This window comes from Trachemys scripta, chromosome 1 (genome assembly GCF_013100865.1).
Source record: "Trachemys scripta elegans isolate TJP31775 chromosome 1, CAS_Tse_1.0, whole genome shotgun sequence".
NCBI classification, from domain to species: Eukaryota; Metazoa; Chordata; order Testudines; family Emydidae; genus Trachemys; species Trachemys scripta.
The window spans coordinates 321,810,969-321,833,372 of record NC_048298.1 but is presented as its reverse complement, the minus strand read 5'-3'; the positions used below and the strand labels follow the sequence as shown (position 1 = coordinate 321,833,372).

At 46.0% G+C, this 22,404-nt stretch overlaps 1 protein-coding gene across 1 annotated transcript in view; it reads left to right on the top strand.

The window, feature by feature from the left end:
• The window catches only part of LOC117871226, a 120,883-nt gene that overhangs the window by 2,919 nt on the left and 95,560 nt on the right, over positions 1-22,404 (top strand). The window contains exon 2 of the mRNA XM_034758977.1: positions 6,445-6,631. Coding sequence (XP_034614868.1) covers positions 6,445-6,631 — 187 coding nt within the window. The remainder of the gene's footprint in view (positions 1-6,444; positions 6,632-22,404) is intronic.

Sequence of the window (22,404 nt, the reverse complement as noted above, 5' to 3'; positions counted from 1 at the left end):
AGAAAATATCAAATGCCACTATAGAAATCCATGATACACCCATATCTTGAATACTGCATGCAGTTCTGGTTGCCCCATCTCTAAAAACATGTATTAGAATTGTAAAAGGTACAGAGAAGAGTCATGAAAATGATTAGGGGGTAAGGAACAGCTTCTATTTGAGGACAAATTCTAAAAACAGGGACTATTCAGCTTAGAAGAGAGACCACTCAGGGGGGATATGATAAAGGATTATGGAATCATGAATGTTGTGGAGAAATTGAATAAGGAAGTGTTATTTACCCCTTCACATAGCACAAGAACTAGGGGTCACCCAGTGAATATAATAAAACAAACAAAAGAAAGTACTTCTTCACCCAGTGCAGAGTCAACCTGCAGAACTTGTTGCCAGAGGATGTTGTGAAGGCCAAAAGTATAACTGGGATCAAAAAAAGAATTAGATAAATTCATAGAGGATAAGTCCATCAATGACTATTATGCAAGATGGTCAGGAGTGCAACCCCACGCAAAATTGTGACCTTAATCCTCCAGTTGCCAGAAGCTAAGACTGAACAACAGGATGGATCACTCAATAAATCTCCCTGTTCTGTTCATTCCCTCTGAAGCATCTGGCACTGGCCACTGTCGGAAGACAGGATACTGGGCTAGATGGACCATTGGTCTGACCCAGTATGTCCATTCCTCTGTTCCCAAAAGGAGCTTCGTACATTTCCACTGAATTTGCTAAATTACAAAACAAAATGACAGGTTTCAGGGTAGCAGCCGAGTTAGTCTGTATCCTCAAAAAGAACAGAAGTACTTGTGGCACCTTAGGCCTGGTCTACACTACGACTTTAATTCGGATTTATCAGCTTTAATTCGAATTAACCCTGCAACCGTCCACACAACGACGCTATTTATTTCGATGTAAAGGGCCCTTTAAATCGATTTCTGTACTCCACCCCGACGAGCGGAGTAGTGCCAAAATCGATTTTAGCAATTCGAATTAGGGTTAGTGTGGCCGCAATTCGATGGTATTGGCCTCCGGGAGCTATCCCACAGTGCATCATTGTGACCGCTCTGGACAGCAATCTAAACTCGGATGCACTGGCCAGGTAGACAGGAAAAGCCCCGCGGACATTTGAATTCCATTTCCTGTTTGCCCAGCGTGGAGAGCACAGGTGACCACAGATAGCTCATCAGCACAGGTAACCATGCAGGCTGATAATCGAAAAAGAGCACCAGCATGGACCGTGAGGGAGGTACTGGATCTGATCGCTGTATGGGGAGAGGATTCAGTGCTTGCAGAACTTCGTTCTAAAAGACGAAATGCAAAAACTTTTGAAAAAATCTCCAAGGGCATGATGGAGAGAGGCCACAATAGGGACTCAGATCAGTGCTGCGTGAAAGTCAAGGAGCTCAGACAAGCCTATCAAAAAACAAAGGAGGCAAACGGTCGCTCCGGGTCAGAGCCGCGGACATGCCGCTTCTACGCCGAGCTGCATGCAATTCTAGGGGGGGCTGCCACCACTACCCCACCTGTGTTCGTGGATTCTGGGTCGGGGATAGTCTCATCAGCGACGCCTGAGGATTCTGCCGATGGGGTAGAGGAGGAGGAGGAGGAGGAGGAGGAGGAGGATGAGCTTGCAGAGAGCACACAGCACTCCATTCTCCCCAACAGCCAGGATCTTTTTATCACCCTGACTGAAGTACCCTCCCAAGCCAGTACCCAAGACTCTGACCCCATGGAAGGGACCTCAGGTGAGTTTACCTTTTAAAATATAAAACTTGTTTTAAAAGCAAACGGTTTTTAATGATTACTTTGCCTGACTTTGCATTCGCGGTCAGTTCAGCTACTGGAAAAGTCTGTAGCTACTGGAAAAGTCTGTTAACGTGTATGGGGATGGAGCGGAAATCCTCCAGGGACATCTCCATGAAGCTCTCCTGGAGGTACTCCGAAAGCCTTGCCAGAAGGTTTCTGGGCAGTGCATCTTTATTCCCTCCTCCATGGTAGGACACTTGACCACGCCATGCTTGCAGCAAGTAATCTGGTATCATTGCCTGACAAAGCCTGGCAGCGTATGGTCCCGGTGTTTGCTGGCATTCAAGCAACATCCGTTCTTTATCTTGTTGTGTAATCCTCAGGAGAGTGATATCACTCCTGGTAGCCTGGTTGAAATACGGGAACTTAATTAAGGGGACAGAGGTGGCCGTTCCTACTGGGATGTTTGCCTGTGGCGGAAAATAAATCCTTCCCTGCAGTTAGCCAAGCGCAGATGGGAAATTGGCCCTGAGTTTTTCGCGTTTGGCTAGCAGGGATCTTCCCTGTTACCAGCCACGCGGTGGGGGGAGGGGTACCGTGATCATCCCAGACAATTCATGGCGGGAGGGGGGCGGCGGCGGGGGGGGGGTTAGTTTGGTGCCTGCAGGGATTTTTTCTGATACCAGCCACGCGGTGGGGGGGAGGGGTACAGCGATCATCCCAGAGAATTCATGGCGAGAGGGGGGGGTGGTTAGTTTGTTTTCTGGTGCTGCTGAATGTTAACAGAAAAACCGCAGCACTCTACTTGCCTGAAGGGGCCCAGACAAGCCCCCCCACACTGCCCCCCCCCCAACTGGCTGAGATTGGCCAGGCTTCTGCAGCACTCTACAAGCTATGCTTGGTATGTGGGAAAGGAGGGCGCAGAAGCTTACCATGGCCGCATGCAAGCCGAATTCTGTTGCCCAGACCTGTGATCTCTAGCAGCAAAGCCACAGGCACTCAGCATTAAGAGGCAAAATGCGACCTTGCACAGAAATCACATGTGCTATGTAATGTGAACAGTGTTGGTCACCGTGAAAGAGTATAAGCATTGTTCTGCAAAATGTAGCTTTTAAAACAATTCTCTCTTTTTTCCCCTCCCTACAGCAGCTGCAAATTCCTCAAGCCTCCCTCCTCCATCCCGAAGGTTATCACAGATAAGGCGTCGTAAGAAGAGAACGCGAGAGGACATGTTTTCGGAAATTATGGAATCCAGCCGCAGTGACAGAGCTCATGTGAATGAGTGGAAGGAAACAGTTTCAAAGTATAGGAAAGAAGTCAGTGAACGTGAGGAGAGGAGGGACCAACGTGAGGAGAGGAGAGACGCTCGAGATGAGAGGTGGCGGCAGGAAGACCAGAGGATGAAGGATGCAACGCTGGGGCTGCTCCGGCGTCTGGTGGAGGTTCAGGAACGGCTGCTGGAAAACAGACTGCCGCTTCAGCCCCCGTTCCACCCTCCCCCCTCCCCATGTTCCGTATCCTCCTCACCCAGATGTGTAAGAACGCGGGGGGGGGGGAAGGCTCCGTACACCTTCCCATTCCACCCCAGTAGACAGCCCAAGCAAAAGGCTGTCATTTTTTTAACCTTTTCTTTGTGGCTTTTTCCTTCCCAGCAATCCTCCTCCCAAATACCACCCGGGTTCCCTCCCTCTTTTTCTAATCTATTAATAAAGAATAAATGATTTTTAAATGATAGTGACTTTATTTGGTTTGAAAGAAAGCTGGGGGAAGGGGCAGGGTGGGTTCCTTACAGAAAATCAGTCAGTAAAGGGGGAGGGTTTTCATGAAGGAGAAACAAACAGATATTTCACACGGTAGCCTGGCCAGCCATGAAACTGGTTTTCAAAGCTTCTCTGATGCACAGCACTTCATGGTGTGATCTTCTAATCGCCCTGGTGTCTGGCTGCGTGTAATCAGCAGCCAGGCGATTTGCCTCAGCCTCCCACCCCACCATAAAGGTCTCCCCCTTACTTTCACAGAGATTGTGGAGCACACAGCAAGCAGAAATAACAATGGGGAGATTTCTTTGGCTGAGGTCAGAGCGAGTCAATAATGATCTCCAGCGACCTTTTAAATGGCCAAATGCACATTCTACCACCATTCTGCACTTGCTTAGCCTGTAGTTAAACAGCTCCTGACTCCTGTCCAGGCTGCCTGTGTATGGCTTCATAAGCCATGGCATTAAGGGGTAGGCTGGGTCCCCAAGAATAACTATGGGCATTTCAACATCCCCAACGGTTATTTTCTGGTCCGGAAAGTAAGTCCCTTGCTGCAGCCCTTTAAACAGAGTAGTGTTCCTGAAGACGCGAGCGTCATGAACCCTTCCCGCCCAGCCCGCGTTGATGTTGGTGAAACGTCCCTTGTGATCCACAAGTGCTTGCAGCACCATTGAAAAGTACCCCTTGCGGTTTATGTACTCGGTGGCTTGGTGCTCCGGTGCCAAGATAGGGATATGGGTTCCGTCTATTGCCCCACCACAGTTAGGGAATCCCATTGCAGCAAAACCATCCACTATAGCCTGCACATTTCCCAGAGTCACAAACTTTCGTAGCAGCACCTGAGTGATTGCTTTGGCTACTTGCATCACAGCAGCCCCCACAGTAGATTTGCCCACTCCAAATTGATTCCCAACTGACCGGTAGCTGTCAGCGTTGCTATCGCCACGCGCTTCTCAACTGTGAGGGCTGCTCTCATCTTGGTATTCTGGCGTTTCAGGGCAGGGGACAGCAAGTCACAAAGTTCCATGAAAGTGCCCTTACGCATGCGAAAGTTCCGCAGCCACTGGGAATCATCCCAGACCTGCAACACTATGCGGTCCCACCAGTCTGTGCTTGTTTCCCTTGCCCAGAATCGGCGTTCCATGGATAGAATCTGCCCCATTAACAACATGATCTCCAAAGCACCGGGGCCTGTGGTTTCACTGAATTCTGTATCCGTGTCTGTGTCCATGTCCTCATCATGCTTGTCGCTGCGCTGCCGCCGCCGCTGCCTCCTCGCCTCGTTTCTCTGGTCCTGGCTGAGCATAAACTCCACGAGAACGCGCGAGGTGTTTACAATATTCATGACTGCTGTCTTGAGCTCAGCGGGCTCCATGCTTGCCATGGTATGGAGTCTGCAGTGTTCACCCACCCAGGAAAAAAGGCGCGAAAATGGTTGTCTGCCGTCCGTTGCTTTCATGCAGGGAGGGAGGGAGGGAGGAGGTGAGGCTGTACCTAGAACCACCTGCGACGATGTTTTTTGTCCCATCAGGCACTGGGATCTTAACCCACAATCCCAATGGGCGCGGGAGACTGCGGGAACTATGCGATAGCTATGGAATTGCTACCCACAGTGCAACGGTGCAGAAATCGACGCTAGCCCCGGTACTTGGACGCACACCACCGAAGTAATGTGCTTAGTGTGGCCGCATCCATTTCGACTTTATACAACCTGTTTTTCAAATCCGAATTATCTAAATTCGGATTAATCCCGTAGTGTAGACATACCCTTAGAGACTAACAAATTTATTAGAGCATAAGCTTTCGTGGGCTACAACCCACTTCTTCGGATGCACACTCAAATTGAAGCTGCTGTTCTGCCCAGCAGGGAGTGAGAAAAAACCATCAAATGCATTTCTGTTGGGAATGCATATTTATTTCAACCCCAAATCATCAGATCCCAGTGTAATTCACATGGGGCCAAATATTGGTCCCAAACAAAAAGAGCTGTGCAACCTTTACTCATGTTGGGGAGCACCTACGTGTAGGGTGACCAGATATCCTGATTTTATAGGGACAGTCCCAATTTTTGGGTCTTTTTCTTATATAGGCTCCTATTACCCCCAACCCCCTGTCGTGATTTTTCACACTTGTTGTGAACACACTTGTAGTGTTTCACACTACCTACGTAAGACACCAGTAGGACGACCCATGTGAGTAAGAGTTGCATAATGGAGCCCAAAGCTTGAGTAAAAGCACTTTGTGTGGAGGGATCTGTTTGGGTATAGGGGTAGAAACCCCCCCGCCAATCAGAAGGTATATCACAGAGAACCTATTCATGCTGTCCTCAGTTCTTAGTATCAGCCTTGGGCTATAGGAGTGTCAAGGCCTGCTGCACACTGCCATATGAAGGGCTATCATTCAGTGGATTGGTGCTATTAGCAGACCCACTGGCTACACACCTGGCACTCCCTGGTTCGCCCACAATCCCCTTCCCTTCAATGCACCTTCAGAGCACAGAGCTCCACTGCACAACACAGAGGGTCTGCAACACCCCCCTGTATGGCCTGACTCCCTTGTGCCATGTTTCCAGGCCTATTAAGGAGGTGTCTATTGTTTAGTCCTGTGCATCCAACTTGCCCAGGCTGTTCAGAAAGAAATCATGATCTTAAATACAATACACTGGTTTCCATTGAATTCTTAGCATCCTATAATTTATTCTGTCCTTCCTTTCAACTAGCAACTGAAATATACCAAGCCTGTAAATAGGCTTTAATCTACAGCAATTGTTAACTAGAGAATGCAGGTAGTGTAGAAAATAAATTGCATCTGCTAGAAGGTCCCAGCATGAAAGCAGATTTCTTATGTGATCACCCACCCCCCTCTAAAATAGCACATAAAATATAAGCCACTGTTATCTGTTTTAAGTTGCAATCAGCTTTATGTTTTTCTTTGGGCTGCTCTTAGATGTCTGATGAATAAAACAGAGTCTGGAAATGACAGAGCTGATACTGACAAGGAATGCAATGGCAATAACTCGGAAAGAACAGAAAGCACAAAGCAAGAGATGTTTCTTCCGCAATTCCCTGTTCTACAGGCTTCTGAGTGTGAACACGTTAGACTGCCTGGGAATCAAATGAATGGCAGCTACCAGGTACAGAATACAGTGTCAAGTGCTTTGCGTTGTTCTTTACCTTCCCAAGATGTGAGCTTTTAAGGGTACTTTATTTCAATACAGATACTTTTATAGGTTCTTTTGTGTCTTTGATTAGATGTTCCTTTTGCAATGAGATAGGTCAGTTATATCCAAGAGTGACAGGCAGGGAGAGAGAATCCACTTCTCATTTTATAAAGTCTTTCCCTTTAAAAAAGTGGCAGTTTGGGTCTTGGGAAGAGCAGGAGAGAGAAACAAGAACCTGTAGCTTTAGGAGATGAATCCCTATAATCCAAAGCCAATTCCAAGTGACCTACTGAAGGGTTTCTGTTTAAGCCCTGATGCCTGCCAGTACCTCTCATCTTTGACCTGAAGGGATTGATTGCCAGTTTCTGGAGCATTAATAAATTAGCTGAGCTTCTTTGCCGCTAAACTGTGGGCATGAACTGTTCCCTGCCTAGAAGAACTGAGAAGAAATCATTGAGCTTGTTTTCATTGCTTCACCTTAGTTGCTGATCCAGAGGTTTTATGCCATCTCTGAAATTAATGGCACCACAGCCTATGAACATTGCATTTTTATTTATTTATTCTTGAAATAAACTGGTGGGGAAATGAGAAACCGGACTGAAAATATGTTCCTGCTTTTAAAGATGTAGTTCACAATGCAGTTAATGCTGTAAATATTAAAACTGGCACTGCATCCGTGCCTTCCCAAGTCAGCTCCCCAGTAATCCTGTAGCACTGTGCTCAGAATGGAAAGGCTACAGCTTTATTAATGGCATACAATTATCCAAATACGCCAGAATTAATCAGGCATCTTACATCAGGCTAATGGGCATAAAATTAATAAGGTGTTTTGCATTCTCTTTGATAAATATTGGTGCAGGAATTCAGTGCTCAAACATAGGATGAGCGGGACAACGGGCCTGATCCAAATACCACTGAAGCCAGTGGGAGTCTTTTCATTAGCTTCAGTGAGCTTTTGATCTAGCCCTAATATTGTACGTATTGCGTGAAAGAAAGAAGCACTGTGGTGGTCTAGTGGATAGGACACTAGACTGGGAGTTAGGAAACCTGGTTCGATTATTGAACTGCTGTGTGGCCTTGGCCTCAGTTTCCCTTCCTAATCTCAGTCTTGTCTAGTTAGATTGTAAACTGTTGAAGGCAGGGACTGTCTCTCACTATGTGTTTGTATGGTGCCTAGCATAATGGAGCCCTGACCTTGCTTGGAGCCTTTAGACACAACAGTGTAATGCAAAGAAGGTGAGCTAGCTATAGGAAGGCAAAGCACTATGCAAACTTTCCCCTTCTTTTGCCCTGACCTGCTATGCACCTTTGACATCCCTACTATTTCAATCCTAGGCCCTTTCTGAGCAGGACTGTCAAACTGGGGCAAATGACTATCTATTACTTGCACCGCACACAAAGAGTTTTAAAAATCATACAAAAAGGCCCTTTCATGCGACATTAAGTTTACAATATGAAAGGCTTAAAGTTCTCGGTGCAATGCTAACTCGGCCACATTGCCTGTCCTGTTTCTTTATGGGTGCCCAGGTACATTTAACATAAACATTCCAGTATAAGCTTTCTTCTCACAAAGAAAAGCTGGAGTGGAAGATGCAGCACACAGGACATGCAGTCCAGGTAATGTTACTCCACTGTTACTTTTTTACTGCCCACATTGTGAGAGTTTGATAGACATCATCAGCATCATCTTGGCCCATGTCAGTCTGGCAATTGCAGCTACAGTCCTGAGTTCCAGATAAAAAGCTTAAGATGTCCTGGAATCACTATTGCATAGGTAGGAGGCATTTGCATGCTCCTCCTCTAGCTTTGCAGGGAAAGTCCAGCAGGGCTCACAAGGAAACCCACAGGAGTTACACTTATATATTCCAAAAAGAGAGGGGCCTGCCTCCCCCAACATTTTAACAACAGAAGAAAGGAACTGCCCCAGTATCACATGAGCCACTATCCAATGCACACTACATTTGCCACCGACAGGTGACAACAACATGATAGGTCCTACTAGGGGAACGAGCGCCTACATTCAGGTTAAGTGATAACTTGATTACAATCCCCTGCATGGGGAACAAATATTTGGTGATGGGTGTCAGGCTGTCTGGAGTGGCTCATGAATGTGGGTGCCAGCCTCAGGGCAGACTGATACAAACCCCAAACTGGTTGTGTGTTCTATAATTAGATTCCACCAAACAAGTATCTAGAGTGAACTCCTCAAACACTACACTCCGGCCTATCTGGCCATCCAGCCAAGCCTGCCTTTGTGATAGATGTGATAGATGATCCCTTATGCCAAAAATCACAATAATATTCAGGTTACTTCCAGTCCTAAAAGACCATTCACTTTCCCCAGGTCAATTGTACTTTAGATCTCTCACCAAAGACAACACTTGTAGCCAATTCTGTAATAAACAACTAAAGATTTATTAACTAGGAAAAATAAATTAGAGTATTATTTACAAGGTTAAAGCAGGTAAATATGCTCTCACAAATGAATTACAGTCTTAGGTTTCAAAAGGTACTAGGAACTGCTGTAATGTGCAAGCTTTATCTGTCCTTTTATGGCTAATCCAAGTTAAGCAGCTTCGGGATCCCTTGCTTAAGATTAGAAATATTGCCTTCTCCAAATTCAAAGCAGCACAGTGCTACAGTGCCTTCTGGTCAGGGATTTTTATTCCCTTCACCCAGAGTTCAAACTTTTTTGGGGGGGAGCAATCAACAAAGTTTTTTGTCCACTGACATTCCACATGTCTATAGGCCTTCTTTTGTTGGGCAGGAAATGACGTCTCTTGTAGTAAAGTAGTATTTCACACTTGGTAATGCTTCTCTCCTGATTGGTGGTGGTGGGTTTCCATTTGCATCGCAAACACTTTTATAGTTGCAAAGCAAACACTTAACATGGGATACTGATATTGTAAGTGAGATTAATGCATGCAGCAACTCTCAAGCACTTCATAAAGTCCAAACACTAAACACCTTCTTATAAACTTAACAGCTGTTTTAACAACACGAACACACAGGTGAGCCAGACTGGTTTCCAGCTATGCATTCATCAGCGTTCGGTGAGGCCTAGGGGCCTTGGCATGAGCTGGCACCAGGTCTGTCACCATTCCAATGAATTCTTCTATCTATTAGAGAAAGGTATAACACAATCCAATGGCTGGGAATTGAAGTTAGACAAATTCAGACTGGAAATAAGGCGCATATTTTTAGGTAAGGATAATTAACCATTGGAACAATTTACCCAGGACATAGTGGATTCTCCATCACTGACAATTTTCAAATCAAGACTAGATGTTTTTCTAAAAGACATGCTCTAGGAATTATTTGGGGACGTTCTACAGCCTGTGCTATATAGGAGATCAGACTAGATGACCACAGTGATCCCTTCTGGGCTTAGAATGTACGAATCCCCAACGGGGACTGGGTTTTGGTGCCTGTGAACAGCATGGGAATAGGGCAGGAATGGAGCATATTCATATTGTTTTCCTGCTTAACTGAATCTGGGACCACAGACTTAATGCCTCAATAGCTATTCTATGACATTCAGGATTGTTTCGGTATTTTCATAGCTTAACAGACCCTTCTGATTTCTTTTATTTGTCATTTTAACTATGAATTTCCTGGGTTTATAATAGTACTCAGTTTGGGGATAATTACAACATCCTTTTAAAATCTTTTACCCATAAACTACTGATGGGTACTCTCAATTTTAACTCCCTTTTAGTGTAAGCTTTTTGTCTTGGTGATTATATTACATTATCTATCTATCTATCTATCTATCTATCTATCTATTTAATGTATTTGTGTGTGTGTGTGTGTGTGTGTGTGTGAGCACGCACACACATATGCAATGGATGCCTCTGGCAGGGTTTTCTGTGGGGATGTGATGCAAGTCCCTAGAGCATTTGCTCCCTCTATCCCCTTGTGGCTCATGTCCATGGTTTGGCAGTAGTGCCTAGTGGCTCAGAGTCTATGGGTAGGCAGTGGCACCTAGTGGTGCAAGTCCAAAATTGGAAGAAGCATCTAGTGACTCAACTCTGTGGGTTGGCGGTAAGGGAATCCAGCCCTCCCACTCCATTAGGTTCCAACCCAGAGCCTTGGGGCTGGCAGGTTAGGTGTGCAGCATGGGCAAGGGTATCACCAACCCTGCTGCCTGGGTTACTTCCTACTGCACCTTCTGCCTCTCCAGAAGCCCAGTGCTACAAAAGAGTTTGATGCCAGTGAACCATTGTTACAGGTATTATTGACTTGAGAAATCTCTATTATTATGGATCAGTAAAACTCATTTGGATCTGAAAGCTCAGGTTAAAAGTTGTTGAGTTCTTGCTCTTAGTGAGACAGTGAATAAAGGAACAGAGTGGGAGAAGAGAACAGTTTTAATGAATGACACCAAATATAGGGTATCCATTTGCGGCAGCCTAATTTTGCTGGTGGAGGGCAAGAGGTGAATGAGTCCCACCCCAATGCAACACATGTATCGGAGACTTCCTTTCAGCTAGGAAAATACACTTTTTTAAGGAATCACCCTTGAAAAAGTTGAGAGCAGTTCACAAATGAAAACTAGTTTTTGCAAACTCTTCAAACCTAAAAAATAGCTCAAGGGTTTTGTGAACCTGCAAACTCCACCAGCTTGACCCATCCCAGAAGTTTTATTTGCAGGATTTTCCATCCCGTTTTCAGATCTCTGGATACAAACAGCTACTCAAACCCTGAGCTGAGCCATTAAGTGGTCAACAAGAATCTAAAAAGGGAGATACAGGTGAGCAGAATGGCCAATCCACATGATTGGGGATTGCACAAATGCATTAGAGTTTCTCCGCTGAGTGTTGTTCCAAAATAAGCACTTGTGAGTTTAAACTGATTTGTCAGTTGTCATGCCCAGAGACAAGTCAGTGAATGATTTCATTGATCTGCAGTTCATCCCAGAGCCTTATGGTTCTGTGGGCCAAGCAATCGAGGCTGCTAGGTCACGAGTGCGTATTCTAATGGAGGATGCCGGCATGATTGGTTTTTATTGTTACCAGTGCCCATAAAATGTGTGGGGTTTTTTTGCTAAGTTTTAAGTTAATTTTTATTCTCTCTATTTTTAGGTTTTTCTGGGATGCACATGGCCAGTCTCTGAGCACCTCCCTGTATTAAAGGGTATATCCACAAAATGCTTGGGAGGGAGAGAAGTAGTAGTATCTCTACTTTATAGATGGGGAGCTGAGACACAAAAAGATCTCGGGCCTGATTTTTCCAAAAATGCTGAGCACTTCCAGCTCAAGTCTGTGGGAGCTATGGGGTGAAGAGCACTTCTGAAAATCAGGTCCTAAAGGCCTTGTGCAGGGTCATGCAGGAAGGCTGTGGAAGAGCTGGGAGCAGAACCTAGATCTCCTGTGGCCCACATCTTAACCAAGGACCATCCATTATACTGTAAGGCACATACATATGTTAAGGTTGCCTGGGCAACCTGTATTTGCCCCCTTTCTGTATATCATTATGATTAGGTCCTTACTAACATAATCACATACTATTTTTTGTGTGGGCACAGACACTTCTGCCCATTCCCCCCAGCTTGGACCCCTTGTGCCCCAACCACTTCAACCTGTCCTTGTGTGTTCCCCAGCCCAGCTCCTTGTCCCAGTATAATTCTCCTCATGTAGCCAGTCCCAGTGTTCACCCCTGAGGCTTCTCGTCCCAGTCCCCAGAGCCGTTCCATTCACAGGACAGACCAGTGCAACTGCCCCAAGCCCCGCATTTTGTGGGGGGGGTGTGCTTTGGGAAGAGGGGTCCAGGGCAGCCTGGGAGGTTAGCGGGAGGCCTGGCATTGGCAGCAGCGAATGACCTGGCCCCAGCCCAACCGCTCCGCTAGCTCCCGGGATCGCTTGGGGAAGGGGACGGAAGCCAGAAAGAGGTGGGGTGAGAGCTTGGGGGAAGGGGTGGAGTGGGGGGCAGGAAGGGGGTGCTAAAGCCAGAAAGAGGTGGGGCTGGGGCTTGGGTGGAGTGGGGGCAGGGAGGGGGAGCGGAGCAGGGGCGGTAAGAGGTGGGGCTGGGACTTGGGGGAAGGGGTGGAGTGGGGACGGGGCCTGGACCAGAATGGGGGGAGGGTTGTCCCGGGTTCCGCACCCCCCCTAAGGACAGCTCTGCCAGTCCCAGTCACCTTGCCTAGTCATTTCCAGTTCCCCTCCACTCCTCCTGCTCCTTGTCCCCAGTCTCCTTGCCCAGCCAATCCCTGTTCTCCCCTCCTTGTCAGATCTGTCTCTTTCCTCCCCCAACCTCCAGTGATGACCTCCTCTCTCCCCCACCCAGCTCACATTGTCCATCCACACTTGCTGCCAATCCCAGTTTTTCTCCTTGGGCTCCTTGTCCAATCTCAGTGTCTCTTCTCCTCCTGCCAGCTCCCTTATCTCTTTTCCCTGCTAGTCCCTGTTCTCTTCCCTACACATCCCAGTTCCTCATCAAATCTGTCTCGTTCTCCCCCCATCTCCTTTCCCCCTAGACCCAGTCTCCTTGCACAGCTAGTACCAGTTTCCCTGGCTCCTCAGTTTATCTCAGTCTCCCCACCCCACTAGCTTCCAGTCCCTCTCCCATTTTTCTCCCTGGTTCCTATTGCCAGTTTCCGCCCCTTGGCTCCCAGTCCCAGTCTGCTTGCCCAGCCGAACCCAGTTTCCCCTCGTTCTCAGATCCAGTCTCCTTGTCCAACGAGTCACAGTCTCTCCCTGACTCCCAGTTCCAGTCTCTGCTCCTTGGGTCCCTATCTCCCCACTATCCCATCTCCAAGTCCCATTTTCCCTCTCACTGTCCTTCCCCACCAGCCTCCCCTCCTCCACCCAGGCTGCTTGTCCCAATCTATTCCCCTCCATCCCATTCTTCTCCCCTTCTCAGTCCAGTTCTTGTCCCCTCAGCAGTCAAATCAGGCAGATTCTTCTTCCACCCTGTCTGTGCCCAGAAGGAGGGTCATTGGGAGAACAAGAGCAACAGCTTCCCTGTTCTCAATTCCAGTGCCTGGCCCCACTCCAGCCCACAGCAGCCCAAAGGTGCAATTTCAGGGCAAGTCCTGCTCAGCCCCAGGCTAGGGGATGCCCAGTGCAGATGAAATCTTTGGGGAATGTAGCTGTGACGCTTTAGCAAGTCTGTAAACATGTACAGACACCAATTTTTCAAAAGTTTGAACAAATTTGATTAGATTTGTATTGGAATGGCAAAAGTCAGATCCCTGACACAAGGGCCACTTCCCTGCCAAATTTCTAGTCTCTGCTCCAGGGGAGGTGGAGTGTTAAAGAATTTCAGAGAAAAGGTTACCAGAATTTTTTAGCATGGGCAAAATAATGTATTTTTCCTTAGCCTCATTCTTGGACATGTCTAAACCATTGTGGCTGAAATTTTCCAAAAATAATTTAGCCCGAGGCAGACACACAGCATGGGAAATTTCATTTCAAAGGGTTAAACAACTGAAAAGAAGATCTTATAATGGGAAATGCCAGGCAACCTTAATAGAATAAAATACATGCCCTAAATGGTACCTCTTATTTCTCAGTTTGTGATGGCTCTGTGTACATTTGCCAATGGCTCGCTGTTCAGATATGATACTGGTGTAGTTCCAGTCCTCCATTATTGATATGTTTTCTCCCTCCCTCCCAACTTACCGCTTGGGTTTGCTTATGAGCTGTGCTGATATCTCCCTGCTAAGCCAGGGGAGGCTCATGTGCATACAGTCCTATGTGCGATAGTGATTCAAGGCCACAAACTTGCACCTTACGTTTTCTGGAAGGAAATCAGCTTCAATTGCCATAGGAACAAAAGCCACCCTATTCCAGGAAAGTATCCAGTGGAGACTGGAAAAGGTCACCAGAGAACTTCTGAATGTATCAGAAGCCAGGGACATTTTCCTAAAGTGAGAGGGAGCGGAGTTAAAGGCTGGGGAGAGACAGCATTCTAGTGAGACAGAAGCTCTGGAGAAAATGGAGGGCTCAACCAGAGCTCTTTTTATTGGGGGGAGGGATAGCTCAGTGGTTTGAGCATTGGCCTCCTAAACCCAGGGTTGTGAGCTCAATCCTTGAGGGCGCCACTTAGGCATCTTGGGCAAAATCAGTACTTGGTTCTGCTAGAGAAAGCAGGGGGCTGGACTTGATGACCTTTCAAGGTCCCTTCTAGTTCTAGGAGATACAATATCTCCATTATATTTATCCTAAAGAAACCCCAGCATGACACTCTATGCCTCAAAGCAGCACTCTGGATCCCCCATATTCATCATTTATATATGGTTGTGATATTTCACACAAAGCATGCCATGTACTATATCATATGAAAGGTCATGATCTGATGAAACTTGTTGTTCTGCCCAAATCTGTGTCTCATTGGTGCGTATGAAGTGATGAGATTTTGCTGTATAGTTGTTACTGAAATATGCTGTAAATTTGCGAGTGACAATACAAAGGATCCCCACCCAGGAGGGTGTTCAATGACCCTTAATCAGCAGGGGAGTTGCAATATAGGGATTTACAATTCAAAGACCGTGCCCAAGCACGTGCCCAAGTCTCACAATGGAGACTGCTCAACTCCATGACTCTGTTGCACAAGACCACACCAGGGGGATTGCCCAGCTCAGTGACTCAGCAAAGCCCACCAGAGTGTATCTGGGCTAGTGTCTTCTAGGCACATGGACTAAGGATATAAAATAGGACACTGTGGTATCATGTTTTTGCCTTTCTCCTTCCCCACCTACGCTGGAAGTGACAAGAATGCTGAGGAGATGAAAACTTCATCTGAGAAGACGGGTCCAGGTTTAAGAGGGAAACCTGAGTATTATGAACTGTAACATCCAGTGGGGTGATAAAATTGCTGATCTAAATACTGCCTAGTGTAATAAGGTTTAAGATTTAGATTGTGCATTTATCTTTTATTTTCTTTGGTAACTATCTCTGACCTTTTATGCCTACCACTTATCATCACTTAAAATCCCTCTTTCTGTAGTTAATAAATCTGTTTTATACTTTACTTAAAATAGTGTATTTAGCTTGAAGTGCTTGGGAAATCTCAGCTCAGTTGACAAGGCTGGTGCATGTCTCTCCACATTGAGGGAGGGGCAGACCAGGTAATAAACTTATACTGATCAGGCTTCTGACCAGGGCAAAATGGTATAGTCCAGGGGTGCAAGGCTGAGGAGGTGGGGGGAATTGGCTGGAGCGTCTCTGTTAGTTCATGAGTGGCTGGGAGATCAGTTGAGTGTGTCCCTGCCAGTGGATGTCTGTGTAAGTGCAGTACCTGCCAGAGGTTTGCAGCTTGTCACAGCATCACAGTGTGAGAGGGAACCCAGGCTGGTGGGACAGAGGGCTTAGTGGTCACATAGTTCAGATTGCACTCCAGGGATCCCGTCACACCCAGTCCTTGCTGCTGACCCCAGGGATAGCTGTCAGATTAAGCAGCCCTTATCAGATCTTCCCACCTCAGCAGCACCAGGATTCCTATATCCCGCCAGAGGGACGGGAAGTGAGAGTTGATCTGGATAATCACCTCTCATGATTTACAATAGGCTCCACAGCTTCCCCATCTGGTTCCCAGGGGAATCACCACCCTATCGCTGCTTTGAAACTCCCTCCACCTCCCCTTCTAGTGGCAGGAGTGGGCTCCCCTGTCTCCAAGCTGGCCAGCATATATGCACTTAAAAAAGAGGAGTTTTCTGTTGTTTTTGGCCACTGAGAATTCAGCATTCTTAGCTAGCTCATACAGCGTAACCCACACAGTTAGATGGACCACAGAGAGGTTTATAAGTCTGCTAGTGCCTCCAAGCTAATAGACTTGGTCCTTTAGTTCAAACAAGTAGAGGTTTATGTTTTTAGATCCAGATGTAACCCCCTGTGATGGGGTATACAACCCCCACACTAGGGAACAGAGAGTTAAGGAGCAGCTCTGAGCCCAAGAGGCTCTGCCCAGCCACGTCTGCTGGGCATGCTAGCAATGGAGGTGGAGCATAAAAAGGGTGCAGCACAGCACAGTTCGCTCGGGGGAGGCTAGTGCAAGGGACCAGACCTGCACTGGTAGGGTCGGCCTGGATAAAGCAGAAGTCCCACACTGCCTGGAGCAGACCTTGATACAGAGCTTCAGGCTGCTGCTGGAGAGACAGCAGAGCCTGCTGGAAGGGAGGAAGAACCTCAGGAACTCTTTCAGTTGAGTGCGCGCTGCAAGTCAATAGCTAGGCTTTTCTCACATTTGCCACCTGTCTGAAGAACCACGTGTGAGAGAAATGCTGAGAGCCAGTAGCTGACCCAGCATGCTTATCACTTAAACATTAATTAGCTCCACCAGGAAAGGCCTGGTGGAGGAGGACAGTACTTAATTGCCTAAGCAGGTGGGGGGAGGGGGCAGTGATGAGCTAAGGAGCTAATTATCCCACCACCTGGGGAGCTAGTTAAAAGCACAAGAAGGAAGTGCAAAGGAAAGAGGAGGGGTTGGTAGAGTCCATAGGAAGGGAGGTTTCTGACTGGTGAGATTGCTCCCTCCTTTTTTTGGAGAAAAGACTGAGGGTTAAAGGACAGTGTAGTTAGAAGTGCTGCCTGGGGATTGTGACATTAATAAGATTCACAGAGATATTGATAGGCAAGAGGTGTCAAAAACTGTTTGTGAAGGACCCTGGGGTGGGAGAGGAGCCTGCCCTGTCACATCGACCAATGGTGTGTGTTTACTGCTGCAGCGTAGGAATAGCCACATCTGAGTCTGTATGTCACCCACACTGGCATTTGGTAAATTGACAGTACAAACATCCTTACTCCAGCTTCATTGGAAAGGACTGGAAAAGTCCCTTCCAAGTTATCTGCTGAAATGGCAACAGACTGTATGAAGTCGTCATTTCTAATAATAGATTAACACAGTGTATGCACCTTATCCAGTTTCCTAACTCGATACTCAGCTAGTCACAATCTAAATTGTTCTTCACATATACACCAGGTGTTCTCCCATAATTGGCATATGTATTCTAAACTGCCTACACAGTACATACTTAAATGAAACCCAGTAAAAGCTCTGTGCATTTCTCTCCAGTAAGGCCCCATAAAATGCAGAATGCAGATGTCAAACTAAATTGCTTTCACCACTTGAAACTCTCTCCCCTCAGACAAGTTTCTTACTTGTTTCTTTAATGTCCTTTCACTTTACTTTCTTGGCACCCAGGCAAAAAAGAAAATTTGCCTATTCATTCCCTCCTCCGGTTTCTTCCCTCCCCTTCCATCCCCTCCCCCAGTTATAGTGAAAGACAGATGTGCATCAAGGGATGAACTGGGCACAGCAGTGCCTCAGTTCCTCTCAGAACACCTCTCAGAGCTCTGTTCCCTCTGCCTTCAAGCATGCTACTGTATCTCCCACCTTAGAAAAACCTCCCATCTATCTTAGGTATTTATATGGTACCCACTGCTGTAGTGTCTGAGCATCTCACAATCTTTAATATATTTATCCTCAAAACACCCCTATGATGTAGGGAAATGCTATTGCCCCACTTAACAAGTGGGAAAATGAGGCACAGAGCTTCAAAAGTATTTAGATGCCTAACAATATCCATTGAGAAGCTTGGCCTAAGAGATTTGGCCAGGAAGTCTATAGCTGGACAGGGTATTGAACCCGGGATTCTTAAATGACAGGTTAATAGTCTAATCACTGGACCATCCTTCCCCCTACTTGACAGAGCTATCATGTTCTGCTACAACTTACTTTCTAAGTCCATCCTAGATTCTCTGTGGTATGGTTTCCTTCCTTCCTTCCTCCCTTCATGGCACCAGAACAGCTGTCACCAAGGGAGGGACAAGGTAGAGAAGCAAGTGGTGGGCACAGAAGAGGCCTAGATGATAAGTGGCCGATACAATTGCTTGGCTATAAAGACCAAGGCAAGGCAAGATGCTTACAGCATTCTGGGTCGCCTGGGCCAACCCACTTCTACTATGAGTAATAATCTCACTGGGCCCAGGTTGAAGTTACTGTTCGAAAACATTCAGATGTATGACTTGTGATGTTTATTAGGGTGATGAAAAGAATTTACCAGGGCACTGCTGGCTCATCCAACGGGAGACTTGTTTTTCACTTGATGCAGAAAAACTGCTGGTTGCAAACCTGGTTGGTGTACAATCTATGGATCTTCTCTATGCCTTTGATTTGTGTATGTAAGCGCTACCTTGGTTAATTAGGTCACAATAGTGAAATCCCTTGTGGACTTCATAGAGATCTCAGTCCATCCTGAATTTTCCTACCAGAATTTTTTGAGACCCTGAGATTCCCACAAATATGGTAGTCCTACAATCTAGCTGCCATAGGTAATCAGCCATTCTGCTTTGGAGAGTTCTCTTACTGTATAGAAGTCAACAGCTGCATGTGGGAATGTGAATCCCTTAATAAGTGGCTGGGTAAACCATATCCTACAAGCCTGGACAGAGTTTGCAGTTGACTATACGCATTAGAGGCTATGCTATTTTGCTGTAATTTTTGCTTGGGGTCAGGGGTTTTGGGGAGGGGATGTGGAGGGCTGGGATTTGAGGAGCAGTTATTTACGCTATCATGAAAAAGTTGTGTACAAGAACATAAGCATGGTCCAATGAAGAGAGTGCCGGACAGGGACCCGGGGAGCCTGAGTTGTGTTGCTTGTTTTGCCACTGATCTTCTCTGTGACCTTGTGTCACAGACCCACAGGTCCGGTGCTCTTGAACAGTTCCTGGGAGGGAGTCCTTCAGTGTGCCAGCCCCCTTAGGGTCTCACTGTAAAGGTAAGCCAGTTGGCTTCACCACCTCCTTGGACCAAATTTTGGAGCCTGCGGCACCTCTGCTTCATGCTGTGAGATCCCTTCAGTGAGTCCAATTGAATTGGACACCTGAGATAGACTTGTATCCCCAAAGGGAGCAATGCACTCCACCTTCATAGGGTGGCCATATTTTCTGAAAGGGAAAACAGGACACTGCACAGGCCCGGTCTGAGGCCCCCTGTTCCTTCCCCTCTGTCCCCTCAAAAGGCCCACCCCAGCCCTCCCTGCCTATGCTTGGGGCTCACCCAAGGCGCCTCTCTCCCCATCACCCCCGTGTATGGGGCCAGCCTGAACCCCTGCCCACGTGGGGCCAGCCTTAGGCCCCCTTCTGCTCCCCACATGCAGAACAGGCCAAACTGTTTCCGTGGAATGCCCCAAGATCCCCTGCTGCCTGCCCGCGCGCGGCTGGCCCAACGCAAACCATTTTCCTGAGCCCTCCCTCCCACACAGGGCTGGTATTGCTGTTAACCCCCACCCCCCCATCCTCCGGGCAGGTTCCTCTGTGCCCCACTAGAGTTCGCACCCCACTTTTTTGGCAAAACTGTGCATTTGTCCCGTTTGCTCTTGCCAACTGATTATGACTTGTGATGTAATTATCAGTTGGCAAGAGCAAATGGGACAAATGTCCAGTTTTGCCAAAAAAAGTTGGGACAGCCAGGACAGGGTTTAAAAAAGGGACGGTCCCAGCCAAAATGGGACGTATGGTCACCCTACACCTTCAGCATCTGCACAGATTCTCAGCCAGTGTTGTCTAAGCAGTCAGGTTTATTTGATGTCTGGAACACAGAGTAGAAAGTACTTGGTTAAGAACATATAAATGGCCATACTGGGTCAGACCAAAGGTCCATCTAGCCCAGTATTCTGTCTTCTGACAGTGGCCAATGCCAGATGCCCCAGAGGGAATGAACAGAACAGGTAATCATCAAGTGATCCAACACCTGTTGCCCATTCCCAGCTTCTAGCAAACAGAGGCTAGGGGACACCATCCCTGCCCATCCTGGCTAATTGATGGACCTAGCCTCCATTAATTTCTCTAGCTCTTTTTTGAACCCTGGTAGGGTCTTGGCTTTCACAACATCCTCTGGCAAGGAGTTCCACAGACTGACTGTGTGTTGTGTGAAAAACGACTTCCTTTTGTTTGTTTTAAACCTGCTGCCTATTAATTTCATTTGGTGACCCCTAGTTCTTGTGTTATGAGAAGGCGTAAATAACACTTTCTTGTTTACTCTCTCCACACCAATAATGATTGTATAGACCTCTATCATATCCCCCGCACTAGTCATCTCTTTTCCAAGCTGAAAAGTCCCAGTTTTATTAATCTCTCCTCATACGGAAGCCATTCCATACTCATAATCATTTTTGTTGCCCTTTTCTGAAACTTTTCCAATTCCAATATATCTTTTTTGAGATGAGGCAACCACATCTGCACGCAGTATTCAAGAAGTGGGCATACCATGGATTTATATATAGGCAATATGATATTTTCTATCTTATTATCTATCCCTTTCAGAGAACTATTCACAATGACTCCAAGATCTCTGCGTCTGACGAAGTGGTATTCACCCATGAAAGCTTATGCTCCAATACATCTGTTAGTCTTAAAGGTGCCACAGGACTCTCTGTTGCTTTTGACTACTTAGTATTTTTGTTATTATTCATGTTGTGTCATTTCCGCTCTGTGATTGGGTGACAATTTTTTAAAAGAAAAGAATAAGGAAGAACAAACCTGTGGTTTGAATTTTCAGATCTACAATCATTTGTGCTATGATTTGTGAAACATTTGAAATTCACAAACATTTTGAAGATATGTTTGAGAATAACAAATGAAATGTCCCCATTAGAGTTGAGTGGAAAATCATAGTTTTCATCTCACAGGAAATTCCAGTATTTCAACTTTTGTTTTTATTCCAAATCACACAAAAAAGTCAAAATATCAAAATTTTTCACAGTAGGAAGAGTTCAGAAAAATTTTGATTTAGAAATGTCAAAACATTTCATTCGGATACTTTTTCGATCAAAATTAAATATCGCAATATTTCCAAATCAAAACATTTCATTTCAGTGTGTTTAACTGAATCAGAAATGTTTTGTTTTGAGTCAATTTGACATTAAATTGCATCTGCCCCATAGTGCCTCATGGGAGTTGTAGTTTGGGTGCCTCTTGTCCCCATTCTTCCCTACGGACTGGGCTCTCTAGCTAAAATACATCTCCTAGGATGCACCACATGACTCAGTCAGAGGAGAGACTAAAGTGCATGATGGGAGACACCATCTGAGCTCCTTGGCAAAACTATAAGAGAGAATAAGGGATGATGTACCCAAACTACAACCCCTGTAAGGCTCCATCCATAGCACTTTAGGCAAATGTAGTTTAATGTCAAATTGACTCAAAACAAAATATTTTTGTTCAGTTTAGGCAAACCAAAATGTTTCAATTTGGGTCTAACTGACTTGATACAAAATATGTTGTTTCAATCTTCCTGTAAAAAAAAAAAATCAGCAAAATGGAAATTTTCCTGTGGAAACTGTATTTTCAACTGAAAAATAATTTTGACAGAAAATTCCTGACCATAAATCCTAGTAAACAAAAAAGTGAAAAAACGTGGCTGAACAAAAAGACACTTCAGAATTTGCAAATTAAAAAAAAACATACACATATTTTTTTCTCCCTATTTGTTCAGCACAGGGTGTCTCATTATAGTTGAAAAGCAAGCATACAAATTGATCGGACTATCAATTCACATATGCCTTAACAAATATTACAAAAGTGATGTTTGGGCTGCTTCTAAGCCAGCAGGTGAAGAATAATGAAAGATGATTGTGTCTCTATACTATTATAAGAATGTGACTGGCCCGCCACTATCTGTGAGAGACATATTTATTTGTGCCAGAAGAGCCCCTTATTTATAGTTAAATATGGTGGTTTTTTTTGGTCTCTTCATATAACCCTCCTAAAACAGGTTACAAAATGTATTAAATCACCCCAGAAAAA